The sequence below is a fragment of the Ceratotherium simum genome, chromosome 20 (assembly GCF_057802395.1).
Source record: "Ceratotherium simum simum isolate JZ-2026a chromosome 20, ASM5780239v1, whole genome shotgun sequence".
In the NCBI taxonomy this organism is placed as follows: domain Eukaryota; kingdom Metazoa; phylum Chordata; class Mammalia; order Perissodactyla; family Rhinocerotidae; genus Ceratotherium; species Ceratotherium simum.
Genome location: NC_141919.1, coordinates 50,302,463 through 50,326,579, shown reverse-complemented (window position 1 = coordinate 50,326,579; position 24,117 = coordinate 50,302,463). Strand labels below are relative to the sequence as shown.

The 24,117-nt window shown below is 44.7% G+C and overlaps 1 protein-coding gene across 4 annotated transcripts in view; it reads right to left on the bottom strand.

Annotated features, from left to right (window-relative positions):
* Nucleotides 1-895: 895 nt before the first annotated feature.
* Nucleotides 896-24,117, bottom strand: part of NFX1 (nuclear transcription factor, X-box binding 1) — a 63,325-nt gene continuing 40,103 nt past the window's right edge. For 2 of the 4 annotated variants that reach the window (XM_087444728.1, XM_087444730.1), the window contains exons 12-24: nt 23,446-23,528; nt 22,351-22,459; nt 18,678-18,797; nt 16,678-16,757; nt 13,804-14,034; nt 12,885-12,958; nt 11,400-11,501; nt 10,854-10,895; nt 5,496-5,594; nt 4,592-4,658; nt 3,234-3,379; nt 2,417-2,521; nt 896-1,167 (exon numbers count right to left, since the gene is read on the bottom strand). In XM_087444728.1, coding sequence (XP_087300854.1) covers nt 1,095-1,167; nt 2,417-2,521; nt 3,234-3,379; nt 4,592-4,658; nt 5,496-5,594; nt 10,854-10,895; nt 11,400-11,501; nt 12,885-12,958; nt 13,804-14,034; nt 16,678-16,757; nt 18,678-18,797; nt 22,351-22,459; nt 23,446-23,528 — 1,331 coding nt within the window. In that variant the 3' untranslated portion in view covers nt 896-1,094. The remainder of the gene's footprint in view (nt 1,168-2,416; nt 2,522-3,233; nt 3,380-4,591; nt 4,659-5,495; nt 5,595-10,853; nt 10,896-11,399; nt 11,502-12,884; nt 12,959-13,803; nt 14,035-16,677; nt 16,758-18,677; nt 18,798-22,350; nt 22,460-23,445; nt 23,529-24,117) is intronic. The other 2 variants (XM_087444729.1, XM_087444731.1) reach the window with 1 other exon arrangement.

Here is a 24,117-nt window from a genome sequence, read left to right as displayed (position 1 = left end):
CCTGCTGCTGCTCTCGGGCTTGTGGCTTGTTCGGGAGCAGCAGTTGTTGGCGGTCTGGCTCCATGCCAGAAGGATGCCAATGCAAAGAGGGCCAAACTAATGTAACTGTCGATGCGCCTGCCCTACAGGAGTCTGAAGGATACCTCCAGCAGGCTGCTGGGGTAAACCCTGACTGTCCACATTTTTTTCTGAATATTCAGACAGAAGTCCAGAGCTCAGAGACAAGGAGAGCCACTACGGCTGCTGTAGGCCTGGGAGAGAGCAACAGAGGAAAGGAAGTCTACCTGAGACTCTCTCCACCGGAGAGGAGTTAGGGCTACACTGGTCAGTACACGGAGGCCACAGTGTGACCTCGCGGGGGAGCAGCTGGCTCTATGTCCTCCACCATCATGGTGGATAGCTAGTGTCTGTACCAGACAGGCTCAGGGACGTGGTGTGGGGCACCCCCTGCACTCTGGAAAACAAGTCTGTAAAGCAACCTGGCCCCTCTCCTCGGTCTGGGACTGATGGTACTGAGAACCACGAAAATAGTCAAGCTACACAGACCTATGAGTGTTTGGCCACAGACTCAGATAAGACAGCTGGGTTTAACACAGCATGTAGGGTTCTGGGTATAGTGTGCCAATTCAGTGTTGGTATTTCGGGCTGAGAACCTCGCTTGTGTCCTTCCAAAGATTGAGATCAGTTTGGATTAAGGAAGCGAGGCGCATCTGGTGTTGCAGGCATCTTCACGAAGGGGATGGATGCCGGGACAACTGGGGCTCTGACTAAGTGCCATTTTCAGGCTAAATTCTGGTTTGTCCAAACCAAGCCCAACGCTCCACCACCAACCCTCCGAGCAATCAGTGATGGTGTGAGGCGGCTCTGCAAGAACATGACTGTCCAGGCAGAGAGCTGGCCGCACGGAAACACTTTATACAGAGGGAAGGGAGGACAAGGGGACTCTGACACACTCGGGCTCTGGATGTGTCCGTCCGACACAGGAGGCGATGCTGTCAGTCCCCCAGGCAGTTGGAACAAGCACAACTTATCCGCTGGCAAATGAGCCTGCCCCACACCTAATCACTCTTTCATCTGAGTGCATCTTGATCCTCTCAGTCCTGGACATCAAAGTAGTCAATTACTGGCTCCTTGGCTATTTTCTGTAAATTACTGCTCCCAGGATTCCTGAAAAGCAAACAAAGACTGATCAATCTTTTCTCGTTTGGGGGAAACAGATGGGCGTCTTCAGAATGTTCAGGATGAGCAGATTCACAGGTTGTGAAGCTTTGATAAGACAGCAGGGCCCACATGTGCTGGGCACTGCAGAATTCACTAATGGGCACACAGGGGTTCACTATATTAATACTATTCTCTCTCCTCTAAAAACGTTGCACAATAAAGTTTTGTACAAAAACAGAGCAAGCAAAGGAAAAAAAAGACAGCACGGCATAAACAGGCCAATGACTCCACGTGGTCAGGTATGGGTGGTACTGGACACGGCTGTGGAATAACGCGTGGAATCTCCCTCATGTTTCCAAAACCACTGCCCACATGGAGTCACAGCTGTGCTGACCGGAATCCAGGCTGCCCTCTTCACAGGGGTGGAGCAGGGCTGGTCCTGGGGAGCTACATGGCCCTAGATGCTCCTGGCTGAGGCTGTGCCCAGTGGGCAACACCTAGCTGTCCTGTCCAGTGCCAGGGGAACGCCAACCGCTATGACCCTCATGGTGGCCTTGTAAACTGTCCGACCCATCCTCCCAGAGGTTTTGTGCAGGAGAGACTGCTAGGGCTTCTGTGTGCAAGGTCAGAACAGGAGCAGCGACCCCTCTGGGTTTCAGAGGAACTTTTACCAACAATGCCTCGGTCCAGGTCGGGCAGCTGCTCCCCTCCTGGCGGGAGAGGAAGGGAAGGAGGGACGGCGCTCCTGCCTGCTTCTGTCTGAGAAAACACCCGGCAGACTTGCTGCTTGCCAACGCGCTTCTCTTTTCTCTTTAAATCATGAACATATGTTTTTGTTGTAAAAATGATTCAACCCATACAGAAGTAGACAGAGCAAAACATGAAAGTCCCCCCTTTCACTGCCAACTCTCCCCCCATCCCACTTCCCTCTCCAGAGTAACTGTTGTGAACCACGTGATGTCCCTAAATCCTCTGGCGTGATAGACTGAATCCACTCCTGATGTCACCCTCTATACTGGGGAAGTTATGTCCAGTGACTTCTCCCTGGAGGGACGTGGACATTACAAACACCACACTGGGACCCTCTGGCATGAACAAATGTGTCCCACATCCCAGTCCAACCACACTATTTGAACACAGCACCCCAAGGCCAGGCCTGAGGAGGCCGCCAATGGCAGGTACAGCCGGGACAGCTCTACCCCTGCTGGCTTCTCTGAACAGACAGGGCCTTCTGGAAGCACTGAAGAATCCTTACTTGTCTGTCTGATGTCTGTGATGAGGAATTGGTGGCGGAGGACGGGACTGCATTTCCCTTTCGAGTACACCCGTGAGCGTGGTAGGAGGACAAATGGACTTCCCTCTGATAAAAGTCAGAACACAAAGTATTGAAAAGTGAGGACGGTTTGTGGAGACAGGCAGACAGCAGGCAATCCAGTCTGCAACTTTACACTATGCTGCTGCTGAGTGCTCTGATACGACCGGTCTCCTCTCAGGCACGGTCTCCTCCATGTAACCCCTGACCCTTCCACCCACCTCTGCTGGGCCTGTTACCTGCCTCCTCTCATCTCACACTCGAGTTTTCTTCATTGGGTAGTCCTTCTCCTCCCTCAGGTTCTGACAGTGACCCTAGGTCCTCCCTGTCCCCTCCTGTCTCACATTACTGCCTCAATTTCCTCTGGTGGCAAACACTGTTTACAGGGGATGCCTTGAGTACAGTCCAGCATTCTTTGTTTCCATGAGGCCAGGAGGGCAGAGGGGAAAGGAACAAGTGTGATGGGCAGGCATCCAACCCAGGCCCCCAGGGTCTGTTCCCCCCGCCTCCAGTAACTGACGTGGGTCTGGGCAGACGTGAGGCTGGTGTACTGTAGGTGTGTCTGCCCTATGGACTGAGGCCTGGGCTTTGCTCCCTGGTCCAGACCTTCAGATCATCTCAGAATGGCTGTCCCAGAAGCAGATTTTCCATCTATTCTTCTAGGAGAGGAAGTAAGGAAAGCAAACATCGACAGACCCTGCTTCCCAGGTCCAGCGTGCCCCCCCGAGCAGTTCTTCCTGCAGTGGCAAGATCAGCCCACCTGACTGCAGTGACCACGACGTTGCGCTTCGGCTCACTGTCGTAGCTCACGCTCTCCAGGCCGTACACCTGGGCCAGGTCGTGGATGATCCGGCGGTGGTCTCTGTTCATGGGAGGGAAGCAGTGGCTCTTCTTAGTATTCTTCCCCTGTATCAAGAGAAAAGATGACTAATTGTAAAATCATCCTGAAGAAAGAATACGCTTACAAAGGCCCTTCCCACCCCACCCAACAGCCTGGGTCAATAAAGAGGGGCTGAGTCTTGGAGGCTCACAGTGCACAGCATCTCACTGACTGCCAAGCAAGCCGCCAGGATGGGTTGACCAAGCCGTGGGCTGATGCACTTCCTTCATTCACTCTGTGAGCCACACGGGAGCAGCTGGCCAGGGTTAGGGACATGGGTAAGTGAACTGAGACTCATGCGGACAGTGTGACGGTTCCTCCTGAGGGGGCCCATGACCAGGGAGTGAGCGACATTCCCAAGAAATGACTAAATAAATCGAAGACTTACAAAATAAGAAAATCTCACTTCCTATAAAAGTGCGTTCTACATTAAAAATCATGAGTGTGCAGATACAGACACACAAGCAGAGAAATGCATTTGCTCAGGTTTCCGAATTCGGAGGAGAACAATGATTCCATTTTTTTCCTTCGAGTTAGTATCCTGCTGGGAAGTGGGAAGAGAAGGGAGGAACGGAGAGGCGGAAGCTAAGAGAGATGGTGGGAAGAAAATCCTCCATTAGACATGGAACTGAAGCAGCTCTCTCGTCCTCGCTCATGGTCCCCAGGAATAAAGAGGGGCCACCATGGGGCCCGCTGCTCTGACTACAAGACTTTCTTGCTCAAAGCTACGTCCTCGACATCCCTGCTGCCTCCAGGACACACGCCTCACCCTCCTGAGACCCTTGAGGGGTCTCTTCACCCCACTGCTCTGTAGCTCTAGGCATCCAACTTCTTATCAGGACCCAAGGTGTCTGTCTCGCCTTTGGGGAAATAAAGAACCAGTGTGTCCTATTGTACAACTGACCGTCAGAGACCTGAGGGCCCAGCACGTCTTCCTAAGCATCCCACACAGCCAGTCAACTCTCACTATTGGACCCCTCGTCCAGAGTTTCTTCACCCACTCTAGGCACTGAGCTAGGATTTTTTATACATTCAGTTTGATGGCAGATGTCTTTTCTGAGGCAGGACAGGGCTTCCCTGGATGTTGTTATAGTGGCTGGGCTCTGGAAAAAGATAAGGATCCTCAAGGAAGTTGGGGCTTTTTCCTACAACTGCTCTACACTGACAGTGTTTCTGGGACTTGAGTTTCTATCAAGCTGGCCTTAGAGACACGTCCAGTTGTATGTTTTGACTTTAACCTTGTTCACGGCCTCCACAAGGGCTTCCATTTCCTTCTCAATGTCACTGACAAACTTTAAGTCCTTCCTGAAATGAGAAATCACCACAGTTAATTTCATCTGTTCCCGCTCTTTTTTTTTTTTAAAAGGGTTATTTTTATTCCTTATAATTTTATTTATTCATTTATTTTTTCCCCCAAAGCCCCAGTAGATAGTTGTATGTCATAGCTGCACATCCTTCTAGTTGCTGTATGTGGGATGCGGCCTCAGCATGGCCAGAGAAGCGGTTTGTCGGTGCGCGCCCGGGATCCAAACCCGGGCCGCCAGCAGCAGAGCACGTGCACTTAACCGCTAAGCCACGGGGCCGGCCCTGTTCCCGCTCTTCTGAGAATCCTTTCCACCCACCCTCTCGGCCTGTGAAGTGCAGACAATGGACAATGTGGGCAGAACTGCAGAGGTCAGGAACTGTCAGATAACAGAAGGCTGACTGCGATCGAACCAAAAAAAGAGAAAAAGAGAAAACAAATATGAGAAAGGAGAAGACGGAAGGAGAAACAGCCATCGGAGGGCCAGGTGACAGGAGGAAAATAGGAGCCGTTTCTGCCCTAGTGAGAGCCCACACGCTCGAGACCCGGGTGGACAGGGGTGGGCTGAGGCCTGAGAGCCTTCCACTCAGGCTAGTCCAGCCCCGGGGAGGCCCAAACTCCTACCACGGGACACACACACACACACAGCCCAAATCAAATTCTTCAAGGGCAGTTTTGAGAAACCAAGAGAAGGATTTTTATTAAACATCATATAATCTCTTATAATAGATATATAAACTTCAACTGGCTCACAGAGGAGTACATATTAGTTATCACATCTTAAAAGACCAAACACTCTTGTAAGCCACAATTAAGAAAGCAGCTAACAAGCAACATACCTCGCATCTTCTTTCAAGCTGTCACTGAATTTTGACCCTGAAGAACGTACATTGAAAGGATCAGAATCTTCGCTGATATGAAATGCCTCTGCTAAACGCCTGAAAGTGAGAGAGAAGCCATGTAATTAAAAGGAAAGGAGGGGAGGGAAACTATCTTGTAGTAACAGAGTGCCTGCCACATCCTCCGTTCTCTATTCGTTAATGATCGCATGATTATTAAGGAAAGAATAACAACAACTTGGGACAAGATATGGTATTGTCTTCATGGGAGAAAGTAAACACGACCATCTATTTGGGTCTGAGCAAGCCACAGGCTGACGCTGGGGCCTGGGTTACGTGGTGGAGAGAAGGCTGGGGGTGAGAGCTCTGGGAATGGTCAACGGGATGTTCTCTGAGGTTTCACCCAAACATCAGCTACACAAAGTAGACACAGAAATATTACAATCAATATCACCTCACAGAACGTCTGGAAAATAAAGGAAAGAATTCCGTTAACAACACAAGCATTGCATTTTAATACATTTCCTTTCAGATATTTTTTCTCTTTAATTTTAAGTAGATATAATTAGTGTATAGAAAATAGTGTATATTTAATGCATCTTTTCTCCCCACATCATTATATGATTGGCATTTCTCATATGACTATTTGGTTTTCACACTTACTGTTTGAATAGCTGCATGATCTTCTAATTATGTATATCCCATAATTTACTTAAACATTCTCCATTTAGATTTCTGTCACAGTTCCCCAGTTTCTCAATATTAAAAGTGACACAATTAATATCTCTGAGCAAAAAGATTTTAAGATTATTTCTCAGGAAAATGTTTCCAGGTGTGGGATTACCGAGTTAAACGGTACGGACACGAGACCCTTGGTCACTGCGGTCTGAGTGGTCTCCACACTGCCTGCCTGTGTTCTGACCAGCAGTGTACGAGTCTCATGGTATCTCACCAACACCCAGTTATGCCTTTATTTTTTTTTTAAGACAGATAAAATTCAGCTTAGCTCTTAGTACAATTTTCATTTACACCAAGACAAGGGTCTCTTGCAAGTTTAATGCCCATAAGAATCTGGTTTAAGCTCAATTTTCAAAATTACAAGAGAATTTCTAGGGGGAGAGCTTTTGATGTTTTGATTAGCTGGCCACTCATTCAAATTTAAACACCAATAAAACATATCTGTGGGCTGAATTTGGCCTGCCAGAGTTTAATTTCTGCAATGGAGTATACACTTGCAACTTTAGATGTTTTCTTTTTTATATTTGCATTTCTTTTTTTTCTTAGGTCAGTTGGTATTTCAGAAAGAATGACCATATAGTGAAGGTCATTATGTCCTTCACTATATGGTTTGTGGAGAAATTCACTATATGGATTGAGGAGAAATTCGAAAGGTTTTCACAAACAGAGAGCCAGTTCTGATCAACAACTAACATTCACTGAGCATCTACTAATGCGCCAGGCCTGTGGCAACAGCTTCATACAGATCATCCTTAGTGTTAATTTATTAATCCTCACGACAACTCAGGGAGGCAGATACTATTATTATCACCATTTCCACAGATTTTTAAGACAATTCAAGCTTAGAGTGAAGGTGTAAACTGCCTAAAGTCACATAGCTTAGTGATGTGTGAAGCGGAGACTCAATCCAGACAGGCTGACTCTGGAGCCCTGGCTCTGACCACTATCCCACACTGCCTCTCGACCACCTGGAGGTGCAGCTCCACGTCTGGAGGCCTTCTGTGATCTCACTACAGCATTTCTGAACACTGAGGATTCTAGTTCACATTTTGCAGTTGAGAACACTGTGACAAATGGTTCTTAAAGGGCGAGTTTTCAACAGCAGTTATTACAAAGTTACCATAAGGTCAAACTAAGGGAAATTCGGGCAGTGCTATTAGTCATCACATCACCGTCTACACATTAGCCACCAAAAGAGGTCCTATTAACAACTGCTGAGAGTCAAACTTCAAGGTAAAACAGGACTATACTTAGTCTGTGTTTGTCTGTTTCTGTTTAACTTTTCATCTTGAAAAATTTTCAAAGAATATTACAAAAAATTCCTATATACACTTCACCTAAATTCTTCAATTGTTAACATTTTTACAGGGCTATACCTTTTAATCAATCTTTCTTGAAACAGAAAGGTTTGCCAGTCATTGAATAAAATGCCCCTTAATCTGATAAAGAGTATCCTCAAATAACTCATAGCAAACATCATATTTAGTGGTGAAATATTTAAAGCTTTCTGATAAGTCAGGAATATCTATTATCACCACCTTCTATTCAACACTGTATTGGAGGCCCTAGCCAGTGCAATAAGGCAAGAAAAAGAAAAAAGTTAAGAATTGGAAAGAAATAAAATTACTATTATTAGAAGAGGACATGAGGGCTGCCCCGTGGCTTAACGGTTAAGTGCGTGCGCTCTGCTACTGGCGGCCCGGGTTGGGATCCCGGGCGCACACCGACGCACTGCTTCTCCGGTCATGCTGAGGCCGTGTCCCACATACAGCAACTAGAAGGATGTGCAACTATGACATACAACTATCTACTGGGGCTTTGGGGGAAAAAAAGGGAGGAGGATTGGCAATAGATGTTAGCTCAGAGCCGATCTTCCTCAGCAAAAAGAGGAGGATTAGCACGGATGTTAGCTCAGGGCTGACCTTCCTCACACACACACACACAAGAAGAGGACATGAAGGGCCGGCCCCACGGCGTAGCGGTTAAGTGTGCGTGCTCTGCTGCTGGCAGCCCAGGTTCGGATTCCGGGCGTGCACCAATGCACCGCTTGTCAAGCCATGCTGTGGCGGCATCCCATAGAAAGTGGAGGAAGATGGGCATGGATGTTAGCTCAGCGCCAGTCTTCGTCAGCAAAAAAAGAGGAGGATTGGCAGATGTTAGCTCAGAGCTGATCTTCCTCACAAAAAAAAAAAAAAAGAAGAGGAGGACATGATTGTATACATGCAAAATCCAAAAGAAGTTATAACTATTAGAAATAAGTGAATTTAGCAAGGTTGTGAATAAAAGTCAACAAACATCAATTGTATTTCTATATACCAGCAACAAGCAATTAGAAAATTAAAATTTAAAAGTGATACAAGAATAAAATACCATTTATAACAGCGTCAAAAAACATCAAAGAACAAGGAACAAATCTACTGAAAGATGTACAAAATCTATATACAGAAAACTATAAAATATCATTGAGAGAAATCAAAGACGACATGAATAAATGGAAGGATATACCTTGCTCAAGGATGAGAACACTCAATATTATAAAGATGTCAAATCTCCCCAAATTGATCTATAAATTAAATACTAACTCAATCAAAATCCCAGTAGGTTTTTTGGGTAGATATTGATAAGCTAATTCTAAAATTTAAATGGAAGTGCAAAGGGCCAAGAATAGCCAAGACAATTCTGAAGAACCATGTGTGAAGAGATACACTACCAGATATTAAAACTTATTATAAAGGTATATTAAGACAGTGTGACACTAGCACAATAGAACAGAATGAACTCAGAAATATACCCACAGATAATATGAATACTTGATTTAAGACAAGGGTGGTACTGCAGAGCACTGGGAAAAGGACATCTTTTTTTTTTTTCTTCTTTTTTTTGGTTTTTATAAAGAGATTTATTGAGGTATAACTGACATACAATAAATTGCACAAATTTAAAACATACAATTTGATAATTTTTTTTTCAATTCTTACTTAAACATTTTTTTTCCTTTTTTTTATTTTTTTGTTTTTGTTGTGAAATTTTTGTTGTACATTATTGTTTATCAGTCACCATACACGTGCATCCCTCCACCCCTTGTGCCCACCCCCCACTCCCAAAAGGACATCTTGATAAATGGTACTGGTCAAATGAATATTCATATAGAAAAAATTGACTCATAAACCCTCCTTATACCATGTGCAAAAAAATCAGTCCAGGTCAACTGTAGATCTAAATGTAAAATAATACAGCTTCTAGACAGTAACATAGAATATATCATCATGACCTCAGGATGGGCAAATATTTCTTAAATAGGACATAAAAAGCACTACTCACTAAGGAAAAGACTGATTAACTGGACTACATTAAAATCAGAAACTTCTGTTTATCAAAAGACACCATTAAGAGAGTGAAAAGTGAAGGCATGGAGTGCCAGAAAATACAATATATAAAACGAACAAAGGACTCATATCCAATATATATAAAGAACTCCTATTAACCAATATGAAAAAGACCGACAACACAATTAAAAAATAAGCAAAAGACTAGACTAGGCACTTCACAGAAGGATATCCAAACGGCCCATAAGCAGACGGAAAGGCGCTCAACCTCACCAGTCACCAGGGAAATGTAAATTAAAGGCTCAATGACATCTGGCTATACATCCACAAGAATGGATTAAAATTAAAAAGACTGCCAAGTGCTGACAAAAATGTAGAGCAATGGGAACTATGACCCTGCTGGTGGGAGAGTAACTTGGTATGACCTTTTTGGACACTGGCAGAATCAACTAGAGCTGAACACGTGCATACCCTATTAATCAGCAATTCTACTCCTAAGTTTATATCCAACAGAAAAGAGTACATGTATACAGTAAAGCAAGTATAAGGATGCTCTTAACAGAGCTTATTTGCAATAGCTCAGTATGGATAACCACACACATATCTATTAATGGCAGAATAGATAAATAAACTACGGTATATTAATACAATAAAATATGATGCAGGCATGAAAATGAACAAAGTACTGTTACATGCAACAACAAATGAATGTCACAAATGTAATGAAAGAAGCCAGACAAAAATAATACAAATTACATGATTTCACCATTTACATCAAGTTCAAAAATGGACAAAACTAACCTAAAGTGTTAGATAAGTCAGGACAGAGTTATATCTTTGTGGAGTACAGGAGAGGGTTCCGGTAATTTTCTATTCCTTGACCTGGGTGCTGACTGTACCACTGTATTTACTTTGTGATGACTCACTAATCTGTATGCTTCTGATCTTCTATATGTATGTTATACTTCAACATAAAAGTTCATCAAAAAAAATTTTAAGCCTCTTATCCCCATTGGAATCAGGAAGTCTGCAGGTCACTGAACAAGTACACTGTGGCATGTGATGTTTGCACCACGCCCCAAACCACACATGTTCACGTTTCAGAAATATGTCGCAATCACCTAAGTAGTTAATCTTGAAACACTTCAATTCCTGACAATTGAATTTCTCTTGCTCTCCAACAGCAGCAAAAGACTCAGAGCAGGTGCTGAGGGAATGCCTGAAGGGTGGCTCCCTCCCACGAATTTCACAGAGCTCAAAGACAAGTAGACAAACGACAGTCGAAACCACTTACTTCTTCCTTTCTAAGGCTGAACACTCCTCATCACACTCCAGCCTTGAGAAGCAAATGAAAAAAATAAGGTCAGGGCACAGGTTTCACAGCTCCCATCCAGCAATAAGTTCTCAGGTAGTCAACCTGGGAACAGAGCAGACGCTGGCCCAGGATGGCTGGATGAGGTCCCCTCAATGACAGGTGGGCAGGCCTCTGGGTATGGGAGTCCCGGAGTCCTCAGAAGGGCCTCTGTGTCCCCTGGCTGCTCAACCCCCAAAATGCTCCCAGTGCCCCTCTGACAGCCTCACCCTCCTCTCTCTGGTTCTCTTTCTCTTGTGGGTTGGGCTAGGCATATCTAGGTCTTTGCTCCCTCTGGTCACTCTTTGGAGTGAGGCCTAGAAGAGTCTCCTTTGGTCTCAGCTGTATCCTGAGTAGCATTCACTGGACTGGAGTGGGTGTGGTCTCTTAACTGTCTGTTGAACACCTACTGTGTGTGCAAGGTTTTACTGTGGGGGACTGAGATAAATGAATGGGAGAAAGAGGGTATACCACACATGTAAAATGTACCTGGCTTGGTGAATTTCCTTCTTCGTAATTAACTTGCTGATCTCCACGGAGTCTCCAAGTTGCATGTCTGTTACTTTAGAGGCCATGGAAATAGCAGCTATTCTGAAGTATATAAAAGGAGGGTAAGAAAAGGCACTGCAGTTTCCCAAGAACCTCCTCATCCTAGGCACACAGAAGACTTCTTTAGGCGAATCTACCACTCAACAATTTGCGTGGCCTTGGAATCCCGACTATGATGGACTACCCACACTTTTGTGTCTTATCTCAATTAGAGTCTGAGCAGCTCCAGAGAAGCGATGAGGTAATCCACTCCTCAATACCCCCTCCTCGAGCATCCAGGCCAACACCCGGGATTCAGTGGGTACGCAAACACAGCCCCCGATGTCTGCATACTCCTAACATCCCGCCTCCGTGGCACATCTCTGCATCTGATCAGAGATACACACAACCACCCACCCCTAACACCTCCACCTCTGCACTCAGATCCCCTCCTGAAATCACGGGTCCCAAAATTTCAGGAGGCTGCAAAGACACCTCACAGACATTCAGAAACCCCCACCCCAGGGGAGGAGCACAGGACTTGGTCCCACAAGTGGTGGCATGTTAAAGCAATTCACGCAACTTCAGGACATTGATGGTGCTCAGGGCAGGCCACCCCAAGATGCACCACTCTGGTATGTGGATTATTTCAAGCTGAAGACAATAAAGACTCAGAAGACTCAGGAAGAACATTTGAGTTTCCCCTCCCAAACTGCCTAAAGAATTTCACACAGAAGATCTGTTTCAGGAAGGAGCCAGTATCATATTATGGCTGTGGTATAATGTAAAATAAGATGCTGCGATAGGAAAGATAGGAAAGGCACCAAGCCCATTTTATCAAAATTTCTGTCTCTCCCTGGCCACATTCTCTACAGGTGGCCCTGAAAAGAGTTGTCAGACAAATGTTTGCATTTCTGTCTCCATGTGAATTGTCTTCTTCCCCTCTGAAATCCCAAACCACTACCCCCCAGTACTTTCCACGCCTTTAGCTACAATACAGTATTTAAGCAAGCAGCTTAGACAGAATGACGGGCTGCTCATTTCTGAGTTTCTCCCATGTATACATGTTATTAAACTTGGTATTCTTTTCTCCTGCTAACCTGTCTTTTAATTATTTGGCCAGCCACAAGAACCATAAGGGAAAGGGCAGAGGGGCATTCTCCCTCTTCCCAGACAACATCTTCCCTTCTGATCTCATGGTGTAATAAGACCAAAGGGAGAGAGACAGGAAGGAGGAGGAGAAGAAATAAAAAAGTTATTTTATAAATTAAAGTTAGGGAAGGAAAGGTACATAGGGCAGTACTTTTTCTTTGAACCAGAAAAACCAGATTCAAGAAAATTTATTTAAAAAACTTACCAATCTTTACCAAAGTTGTAAGGATCCTACAGTAAACATGTGCATCTTTACCTGGATGCACCAATTGTTAACATTCAAGCAGCACTAACCTTTGATAAGTACTGGATGCTTCAGAGCAAATCACCATCTCTTTCCTTCGTCCACATTCGCACTGCAGCTCTACCTGAAATGAGATTAACGGAGCGGCCTCTGGCACATGGAAACCATGTGAACAGGCAGGTTTCACTTTTAAAGCCTCTCAAATCAAACCACGGCAGAGAACAGCCGTGAGTGGCTGCCCTCCAGGATGGAGGAAGCTCAGTACACGTGCACACTGACAATGCCGCAGCTGACACGCTAGGAGGGAAGTGTCCAGTCTACAGCGCCCCCTTCTGTCCTCAATCCCGCCTGAAGGGGCAGGCCCAATGAAGCTTTTACCAGTGAGCCAGAGGTGGACAGCTGACCCAGGACCAGCCAAGGTCTAATCAACTCCACTTCATCCTTCTGCTTCCACCTCCTCAGGGGGGCCTTGCGCATGCCTCAGACCAGGGTAAGTCCCCACTCACATGCTCTCACAGCACCCTCCACACAGGGGTAACTACTCTTCATGGCACTCACCACAGTCATAATTAATTGAGTAATCAGCCAGAGGGCATCTGTCCCATCTAATTGAAGGGACTGTGTGTCTCCTGTTCACTGGTGTAGTCCCAACACTTAGTGTAATATCTTGCACAAAACAGACACTGTTATATTTATTGAACAAACGGAGTGGGCAGAATCTCTCTTGAGAATCTAATCTAAGGGCGACAGAGACCGTGGTCACCTTCTGAACTAAAAGGCCATCTCAAGCTGGGCAGACAGCAATCTGTCCGATGTACTCCACCTTTCTCTTGCTAACTTAACTTGCAGCTCCTGGCAACCAAGGACCCCTGATTAGGATTTGTGCCCAGGGCTGCAGCAGGCAGTTCTGGACTCAATAGCAGCCCCAGAACCACAGTCCACGCCCCACCTGGAGCCAGGAATACGCACCTTGGCTTTACAAGCAGTCACAGGGCAGGGTGAGCTAGGGTGGCAGGGTGCCATACACGGGTGGCCACAGTCAGCTCTGGGGGTGGTGCAGGGCTGCTTGCAGGCCTCATCCACAAGACACTCTCCTTTGTGACAGAGTCTCTGACACTTGTGCATCCCACACAGTAGCGTGCTGCCGCAGGGTAATCCGCAAGAGATATCGACCAGGTGACAGGGGATGTTGCTTCGTAACTAGGAGAGACAGAAGTAGCCAGATTCTCATCTCCGTGTGGGATTTGGGGTGAGTCTTAACTTCCTATTTAAACATTTCTGAACTTTCAAAAAGTTCTTTTGTGAAAAGTTCTTTCTATTTGAAAAAACTTAGGCTGATTTCCAAAGTCTGAAAGGTCAGTTTGAAAACAAATCTGAACCTTATTTAATAATGCTTGTTATGATCTGAAAGGATCTGTGTTAGCAGCCAAGTGTGACTGGGGACATAAACTTCCCAAGGTGGGTGACAAGCACGTGAAATCAGATCACTAGGAGTATGTGAAAATGCTACGACCGCCTGGGAGGAGCGGCCGACCTTCTGCCTCCCTTGCAAACAGCCAGGGCACTGAGTTGACACCCAAACCCTGAGGGCGAAGGGCACCCTGGGCCCACGGTTTCAAGACTGCTGGCGGGGCTGTTTTATGTAATTAAATACTCAACTCTCCTCACAAGTCCCAACTCACGGTCTCCATAGCTTTAGGCAGCCCTGTCATGTAAAAAATTAAGAGGCAGTAGGCCATGGGACCCCCCAACTCATTTTTTTCTTGAGAAAGCGCCTCCTTCCAGGATTCCACACTCCAGGAAAAAAAGGCTGCCATTTTATTCCTGTGGGACCAAAGGTTACTCATATACTCACTTCAATTCTTTCAAGAACCCTCAGAATGAGGAAAATACTTCGACTCTAGTGACATGTAACTTTTACTCTTAGAGAGGCCTCCAAAGTCTAGGATGAACACGTGTCAAATCGCTTTGGCATTGGTACTTCGGGAGAAAGCAGTTCCCAATCATTGAACACTTACCTACTCTATGACCAGGGCACTAGGGCAATTTCTGCACATGCTGTCCCTCTGTTGCCCAACACCCCCCGCCTTTACTCACCTATCTTCTCATTATCCTGTAGGATGTGACTTCCTCTGGAAACACCTCCCCGGGTAGGGGTCCCTTCTATCCCCCTCAGTAGTCTGTACCTCCCACGTTACTGCACTTACAATCGCCTGTTTACACATCTGCCTCCTGCCTCACAGTGAAGGCTCCACAGGAAAGGGGCCATGTCTGTCTTTTCACTTCTGAATCACTCCAACCTAGCTGGCCACCCAGCATATAGTAGGTACGCAAGAAATGTTTGTTGAACGAAGTCTGAATAAGCCATCAACACAAAGATGACACGAGGATATCTCAGAGCGGCTCCTCTCAGACGAAGTGAGATTTAAAGAGGCAGAGTCAATACTAAAGACTGTGTGACTTGACAACCACTCACAGGAAACAAGTGGAGAAAAATATGTCCCTCAAGATAAGAATTCTGAAAGCGTGTTGTCACAGACGTTAAAAGTTTCAAGAAATGTTGGGCAACAAGTTATGAAGTCAAAAGAGCAGGTTACAAACAGTATAATCTTAACAGAGAAAGGAAAGTGTGTATCACACATGCCTGGTAGTCTATACACCAGAATATTAAGAGTCTTTTTTTCTGGGTAGCAGGAACTGTATCTTCCTTTTTTTTTTTTTTTTTTTGTGAGGAAGATCAGCCCTGAGCTAACATCCATGCCAATCCTCCTCTTTTAGCTGAGGAAGACCGGCTCTGAGCTAACACCTGCTGCCAATCCTCCTCCTTTTTTTCCCCAAAAGCCCCAGTAGATAGTTGTATGTCATAGTTGCATATCCTTCTAGTTGCTGTATGTGGGACAGGGCCTCAGCATGGCTGGAGAAGAGGTGCGTCGGTGCGCGCCCGGGATCCGAACCCAGGCCGCCAGTAGCGGAGCACGCGCACTTAACCGCTAAGCCACGGGGCCGGCCCCCAGGAACTGTATCTTCTTAATTGTCTACAATGAATATGCATTTTTTTTAAATTAAAAAAATTTTAAGTGTTTCAAAGGGTCTATAGTCAACAGTGCCAAATACAGCTCACAGGCTAAGAATGAGGGCAAAAGTCTTCATGGTAGTGGCAATGCGGAGGTGTGGGTGAGCCTAGAGGAAGGCGTTTTGGCCCAGGCGTCAGGAGAGGAGGCTGCGCAGGGCACCGAGAGAAGGATAGTGGTAGCTGCTGGAGAGCCCACCTCCGCTCTTGGGATGCTCTCATTGTAACACCTCTGCCCAGGCCAGCACGCTCTCCCTAGGCTGGTTAACCCAGAAGCTGTCTTTGAACTCGGCCCACGTTCTCAAGGCCAACTGGCTGAGCTTGACCTGACTGTAACCAGATTAAAAACGATAGCAGAACAGACTCAAAATGCTACCTATTATATGCGTCCATGTATGTGACATTCGGGAAAAGGCAAAACCGTTGGGACAGACACATATCATTGGTTGCTGGGGCCTGGAGGTAGGGGGAGTAACTACAGAGGGGCACGAAGGAGTGTGTGGGGGGAATGAATGTTCCACATCTTGATGGTGGTGGTGCTTACACGACTGCATCAATGCTTTTGTCAAAACTCATGGACCTGTACACTGAAAAGGGCAAATTTTATTCTATGCAAACTGTAGCTTAATGAAAAAAAAAGAAAAAAAGCGGCAATAGCATACCTCTGCTTCTTGGAGCATATTTACTTTGAGAAACAATGAGACTAACAACTCTTAAAGTAATTCAGTCATGAATCTCGGGCTGGAACAAGGAACCCTGAGAGAGAAGCTTACCTCGTGTTTGCCCATGCACCACTTCTGAGTCAGGAAAGTACACGGGGGGCACTTCTCCTCACTGTGACAGGAATGATAAACTGCAGAACGAGAAAGGTAACACTGGGAATAACGCTTACTAAACCCACATAAACTCTCATGCATGTTATAACAGCATATGTCATGGAAGTTTTCAATTTAGGAGCTGGGAGTATTTTTTAAAATGATCACAGGAATGTAAAACGAGCTGGCTTTATGCTGAAGTGTTGGAGGGTGAGCATGAGTGAGAAAGAGAAACCCGTCTGAGGGGGGATTGACACGCCAACGCAGAAGCAGACAGCGAGGCAGCTCTCCGCCCATGGCTGGCGGCACAGCCCCACGGTCCATCCACTCTACTTAGTCATCCTTTGGCCTCACCTTACACAGCAACTGCTCACTTCTGCTCAGATGTCTTTACCACTCATTCTACACAACACACGCTTCCCCTGATTCCTTTCAATTTCCTTACTGCCTGTAAGAGGCAGCTCATCCAAACATCTCGTATGACGAAGCCTTCCCCATCTGACCACAGCCTGCCCTGAGCTCTCCTGCGCTCCCTGATGTCTCAGTTCCCACACAGATGGCTTGTCACCATGCTACCTGGCCCATCTTCATGTAATGGTTCGTGGTGTCATGCGCACTTCACTACCATCCTCTTCCTCTCGGGGAGAACATAGAACCTCAAGGACATGGGCTATTGTTTCTTCCTCTGACCCTCCCTACGTCTGACACCATGCTGGATACACAACTAACACTCAAGAAAAGTTAAATGAATGCTTAACAAAAGCAGGCTAAAACAACACAGCTCACAAATGGTTAAGTTCTCACTGCGGACATTAACCAGCAGGATGGGACTTCATCTGTAACCTCTGCAGGTGAGTGTGAAGGAGGAATGGGTGAGCACTGGCTTGGGCATTTACTCCATGCTGGTGTGAACTCCACAGAAGGGGCTTGCAAACTACGCTGGGAGGGCCATCCTAAGGTCCCCAGGAAAGAAGGGACTTTTCACTTCATGAGGAATTTACTTAATTCTGTCCTACTCTACTAATTTAAAAAATTGAGAACTGGTTGTCTATTTGTCAGTCTGAATCATATGGCCAGGTTTACTGTAACTATCAAATCTGGTGACCTGAGGTATTTCAAGTTTGCCTCTGGGACCTGGTAACACGAAATGATGGGCCCAACATGGTCCTAGAGGAAAGCCAGGGACTAGACTGGAGAGACAATGGGTGCTGTCAACAGCAGTCTGCTAGAGAGAAACTGAAAACAACTTAAATGTCTGCAACATGAGACTCACTGAAGAAGTCATGGCCCATTCATGTAACAGGACACTGCACTACCACTGAAAATCTATATTGTAAAAAATATTGATGAGGAGAAAGATTAAAATTATAATAATAAGAGGGAAAAAAGCTAGTTAAAATAAGTTCAATAGGACTCCACTTTTATTTTAGGGGAAAAAATGTAAAATACATATATTTGCCCACAGAAAAGAGGCCTGAAAAATATACACTAAGACATAATTCCTAGAAGGTGACATGATGGATGATTTAATTTCAATCTTTTGACCTTTTTTCTATTTTCTTTCTCTCTTTTTATTTAATGAACATATATTGCTTCTATAACAACAACAACAACAAATCCAACTTTTTAAATTTTACAAAAAGATGCTCAACTTTGAAACATGCACCAAAAGTGGAGGCCACAAGAAAGAAAAAAAGTTCCTGAAAGACAAGACCAGCTAGGGATTCTCCCAACTTTCGGGTGTGTTTGACATCCACAGAGTAAAGCAATGGAGGGCACCGTGACTCCCAGCTGTGGCCCTGATCACAGACCTCCCTTCACAGAGGCAGCTCCTGAGCACAGGGAGCAAGGGGCGGCCACCACAGCATGACCTCGGAGCAGTGACGACCGTCATGTGACATCCTAGATGACACAGCGTGAGCGGGCTGTGAGTGTGGAGGCAAGGAGATGGGACCCACCTGGATGGTCACACTCATGGAGTCTGGCGCAGGTCTGCGTACACTCAGGGGGTCTGGTACCACAGGGGACTGGAGGGTAGATCACTGATGCGCCACAGTGGCAGGTTAATTCATCAAAACCTGGTGGAGCAGCAGGCGAAACAACACAACCCTTCATGAGTGTGGGACGTGCATGCACATGTTTACACACACACATGCACGTACACAGACACACGCACGTACACACACACGCACACTTTTTCTGGCTTGTATTTCTAGAGGAGAATTTTGAGGGAGGTTGCTTTTTTTAAAAAAGGATTTTAAAAAAGGTTTTTATTCTATTTAAGTTGAGTTTAAGAAGCAGATAGACACGAAGTGTTCCATTTTTACTTGCAACGAACTCGAAATCCATGAGTAACCCAAGACATTTTACATGTATTTTATAAACACAGATCTATAGACCCTCTCATTTGAGAGAACAGGAGACTTCCACTAAAGATACAGCTCTTTTTTTTAACTCCTTTGGTTAGAAAAATGGATAGAGATTATAAAAGCCACAGGTAATTAACAAACATACAAAAATATTCATTTGAATATAAACCTCAGAGAGCCACTGAAGACATTCAAAATCATTGTTATAGGTATACCCAACATCTATCATGCTAGAAATATGAAGTTGAAATGAAGCACAGAGCTACATCTGGGCACAGCTCACAAGCCAAATCAAAACGACAGCTCACATGGGACGCTTCAATACGCAGCCCACTTTGTCAAGAGCTCTCCTAACCCTTAAACCCCAAGGGAATCCAGTCCTCCAACTCTGGGTCTTGGTAGAGGCCAGGCCTTTTGCTATGGTTCTCAACTAGGGCACCAAAAGTCGAGAAGCTCACGGCCCTCTAGGACTCCTCTGCCCACTGCTCTTCTCCAGTCAGCACTCCACAGCAAACCCTCCAGAGGTTACACAAGCAGTGGAAAGAGTCCTGTAAGTACAGTCAGGAGACTCAGGCTTCTAGTCCTAGACCTACTCCTTACTTCTCAGTGACTGTGGCCAAGTAATTTAACCCCTCTGAGCTTTCTTTCTTTGGGTCAAATGGGGATACCAAACTTTGACCTACCCACGCAACAAGCTTATTGTGAGGATGAGGTAATACACGTAAGACAGCTAGGTAGAGGGTAAGGGGCTCTCTAAGTGTTTTTATGGAACTCCCTGTGTGTGGTTTATAACAAAGCATTGACTCAACTCCTTTTTGAAATGAGGTAGAGAAAACATTTTGAGGGACCCTGATCTAGGCTAATATTTTAATGCAGCAGTTCTCAAAGTGTGCTGTCGACCCCTAGTGGTCCCTGAGATCCTTTCAGGGAGTCCACAAAGTCAAAATTATTTTCATAATAACACTAAGATAGTACTTGCTTTTTTCACTGTGTTGACATTTGCGCTGATGGTACAAAAGCAATGGTTGGTAAAACTGCTAGGGCCTTGGTGCAAATCAAGGCAGTAGCACCGAACTGTAATCATTGTATTTTTCACTGCAAAGTACGGACAGTAAATAAAAAACGCCCATTTCACTTAAGAAAGGCCTTGATGAAGCGGTAAAAAAAATTTAAGCCCTGAATACATATCTTTTTCTTTTTTTTTCCTTTTTTGCAAAGAAGATCGGCCCTGAGCTAACATCTGCCAATCCTCCTCTTTTGGCTAAGGAAGACCGGCCCTCGGCCAACACTCACGCCCATCTTCCTCCACCTTATATGGGACGCCGCCACAGCATGGTCTGACAACGGAACCAGCGAACCATGGTCCGAACCAGCGAACCCCGGGCCGCCACAGCAGAACGCGCGCACTTAACCGCTTGCAAAACCAGGCCAGCCCCTGAATACGTATATTTTTAATATTCTGTGGAACGAAATGGGAAATCTGCATAGAGCACTTTTGCTGCACATGAAGATACCCTAGCTGTTTAAAGAATTGCACTTCTTTGAGCTGTGAGCTGAATTAACCTCTTTTTTCATAAAACACTACTTTTACTTGAAAGAATGACTGACAAAGCTATGGTTATTCAGGCTCGGGTATTTGGCAGAGATTTTATCAAAAATTAACATAAGTGAGCCTGTCACTTCAAGAAAATTGACTTTGTTGCCAGTGACCAAATTCAAGCTTTCAAGTGAAAATACAATTTTTGAAAATATGTATTTATCGGGGCCGGCCCTGTGGCTTAGTGGTTAAGTGCACACGCTCTGCTGCTGGCGGCCCGGGTTCGGATCCCGGGCGCGCACCAGCGCACAGCTTCTCGGGCTATGCTGAGGCCGCATCCCACACACAGCAACTAGAAGAATGTGCAGCTATGACATACAACTATCTACTGGGGCTTTGTCGGGGGGGAAATAAATAAATAAAATCTTAAAAAAAAAAAAAGATGAAATATTATTAAAAAAAAAAAAAGCAAATATGTATTTACCACTATGAGCTTGACAACATCCTAATACCTTTCCCAAGACTTTTCTGATGAGATTGGTAGTTATAGTATTGAATGTGAGGTTTGAACATTATGCACAAAATTTGTCAACATTTGAAAGATCTGCATAACCCAGTGAACGATTATTTTCCAAATGATCATTACATGATGTTGTAAAATCATGCATGGGTAAAAGATCCATTCAAAGTATAAGAAAAACCAATGAATTTTAACGTGACAGAGAATAAAATCTAAAATACTGACTCAAGTCCCTTCTGAAATGAGGTTGACTTTTGATGTAATATCAAAGAAGAATATCCACAATTATTTGAAGAAGTTTTTGAAACACTCTTCCCTTTTCCCACTAGCTACCTGTGTGAGGCCCTGCCTCAACTGTATTGCAAGAGACTGATGTAGAAGCAGATATAAGAATCCAATCATCTTCTATTAAATCAGGAATCTACTCTTCTCACTAAACTTTTTTGAAAATATAGTGTTTTTTTAAAAAAAATTATGTTAGTCATGTTAACATGCAATGGATATATTGCTGTTTTTAAAAAATGAACTAATAGGGCTGGCCCCGTGGCTTAGCGGTTAAGTGCGCGTGCTCCGCTACTGGCAGCCTGGGTTCAGATCCCGGGTGCGCACCGACACACCGCTTCTCCGGCCGTGCTGAGGCCGCGTCCCACATACAGCAACTAGAAGGATGTGCAGCTATGACATACAACTATCTACTGGGGCTTTGGGGAGAAAAAGGGCAAAAAAAAAAAAAATGAACTAATAAATCAATACTTTAAAAATTTCTTAGTTTAAATTCCTATTATGGTAAATATAGATAGATATAACTCACATAAAAAGAGCTCTTTGGGATCCTTAAGTTTTTAAGAATGTAAATGAGTCCTAAGACCAAAAAGTTTGCAAACTGCTGCTTATACTACAGAGAAAGAAGACTGCTGAGGACAGAACCTGGGTCAATAATATTTAAGAGGCAGGCAGCAAAAGAGGAATCCATTAAAGAACCAGACCCCATCTTAGGATTGTTGCTTACACCCAAGTTCTGTACATTCAGGGATGACAGTATAGCACTAGGAATAACTTTTTTTTTAAAGTCTCAACATATCTGAAATACTAAGGCTTATTAGTTCAGTAAGCCATATAAATTGAAGCAAATCAATCTCTCAAAATATATTATGCCTGAATTTCTAGAAAACTCTCCTAACATAGCACACAGTGAGGACACTCACTGGCTTGCCAGCACGTCTGGCAATTCCCGCGATGACATGGTTCTTCACACCTATGAAGGCCACAACGGAGTTTCCTCCCACAAATCAAAGGACACTTGTGCTCCTTATCCTAGGAAGAGAGATTTATATTTGTTTACAAAATTATCTCCATTTTATATTTTCCATAAACAACAATAAGACTAACCAAAAAGAACATCTCCACATTTATGGATGAAATGATGTCTGGGATTAGCTTCAAAATAATACAGGGAGGGGGAGTAGGTGGGGATGTGGAGGAAACAAGGTTAGTCATGAGCTGATCACTACTGATGCTGGATGCTGGGCATATGGGACTCACACTAGTCTCCCTGTTTTCGTATATGTTTGAAATTTTCAATAACAAGAGGAAGTCTGTAAGCCTTCAAACACTAGTTTATAAATAAGTCTTGATATACAGTACAATTTTGTCACTCTTTGACTTATCAATATATAAATTTTAAAAATAACAATTGTGTGTTTTATATATATATATACACACACATATATACATATGTGTGTGTGTGTGTATGTACTACCTTGCTATTGGTACTGTGTTATTTAGTTTACACACACACACACACACACACACACACACACACACACACACACAAGGTAACATGGTACCAAGTGCCAGGTAGTGCTTCCTTTATTTATTTCCACAGGAGTGAATATTTCAGATAACTGAAACTTGCTCCTTTAAAAAATGCCACACTCCTTCTGCCTACTGACACAACCCAAGGAGTATATAAACCCTGAAGCCTGAGGCCAGTCTGTGTGTGGAGACAGCACACAGTCTCCAGCACACAACCTAAGCTCATCTAGTGGTCTTGGGCTCTGGGGCCTGAGGCCTTCTGTCTTTCTTCTTTCCTTTCCTCCATGTTGCCACTGGCTAACTTCTCAACCTGGCTGAGGCCTGAAAAGGCCCAGCTTGTTTCTCTGGGCAGCACTCTGACTGCTGCTCAGGGGCCCTGCCCAGTGATTTCTAAATCTGGGCTGCATTCCAGGTGGCTGAGGCTTCCAGAAGCCCAGCCCCAGGATGAATGCAATCTGATTGTGTCTAATGATAGGTCCACTTACCACACAGCATATCTCGTTACATTTATGCCGTCCACACAACCGTTTCTTGTTACACCGCTTGTCACACATAAATGTAGCATCTGCTATGGCCAATTCAAAAGAAAAAAAAAGGCAAAAGATATGAACATTCATTCAACAAATATTTGAGTGACTACAGGCTAAAGAAATACAAATGTAATAAGTAAATAAATTAGTTATGGTGAAAATTTATATTAAAATAAAATCATTTTTCACCAGATTGTCAAAAAATAGAAGAGAAAATAGGAAGACTGATTAATATATGGTACGGGTGAAGGTGTGGAGAAAAAGACACACTCATGCTTAGTGGATGGGACTATAAACTTTTAGAGTATATATGTATCTACCAAAAATTTAAGTGGTAATTCCATTTTTTTTTTTTTTTGAGGAAGATTAGCCCTGAGGTAACATCTGTTACCAATCCTCCTCTTTTTTGTTGAGGAAGATTGGCCCTGGGCTAACATCCGTGCCCATCTTCCTCTACTTTATACGGGAGGCTGCCACAGCATGGCTTGATAAGTGGTGCATAGGTCCACCCTGGGATCCAAACCTGAGAACCCTGGGCTGCCAAAGCAGAGCGTGCAAACTTAACCACTATGCCACCGGGCTGGCCCCAGTAATTCCATTTTAAGGAATCCTTCCTACAGATGTACT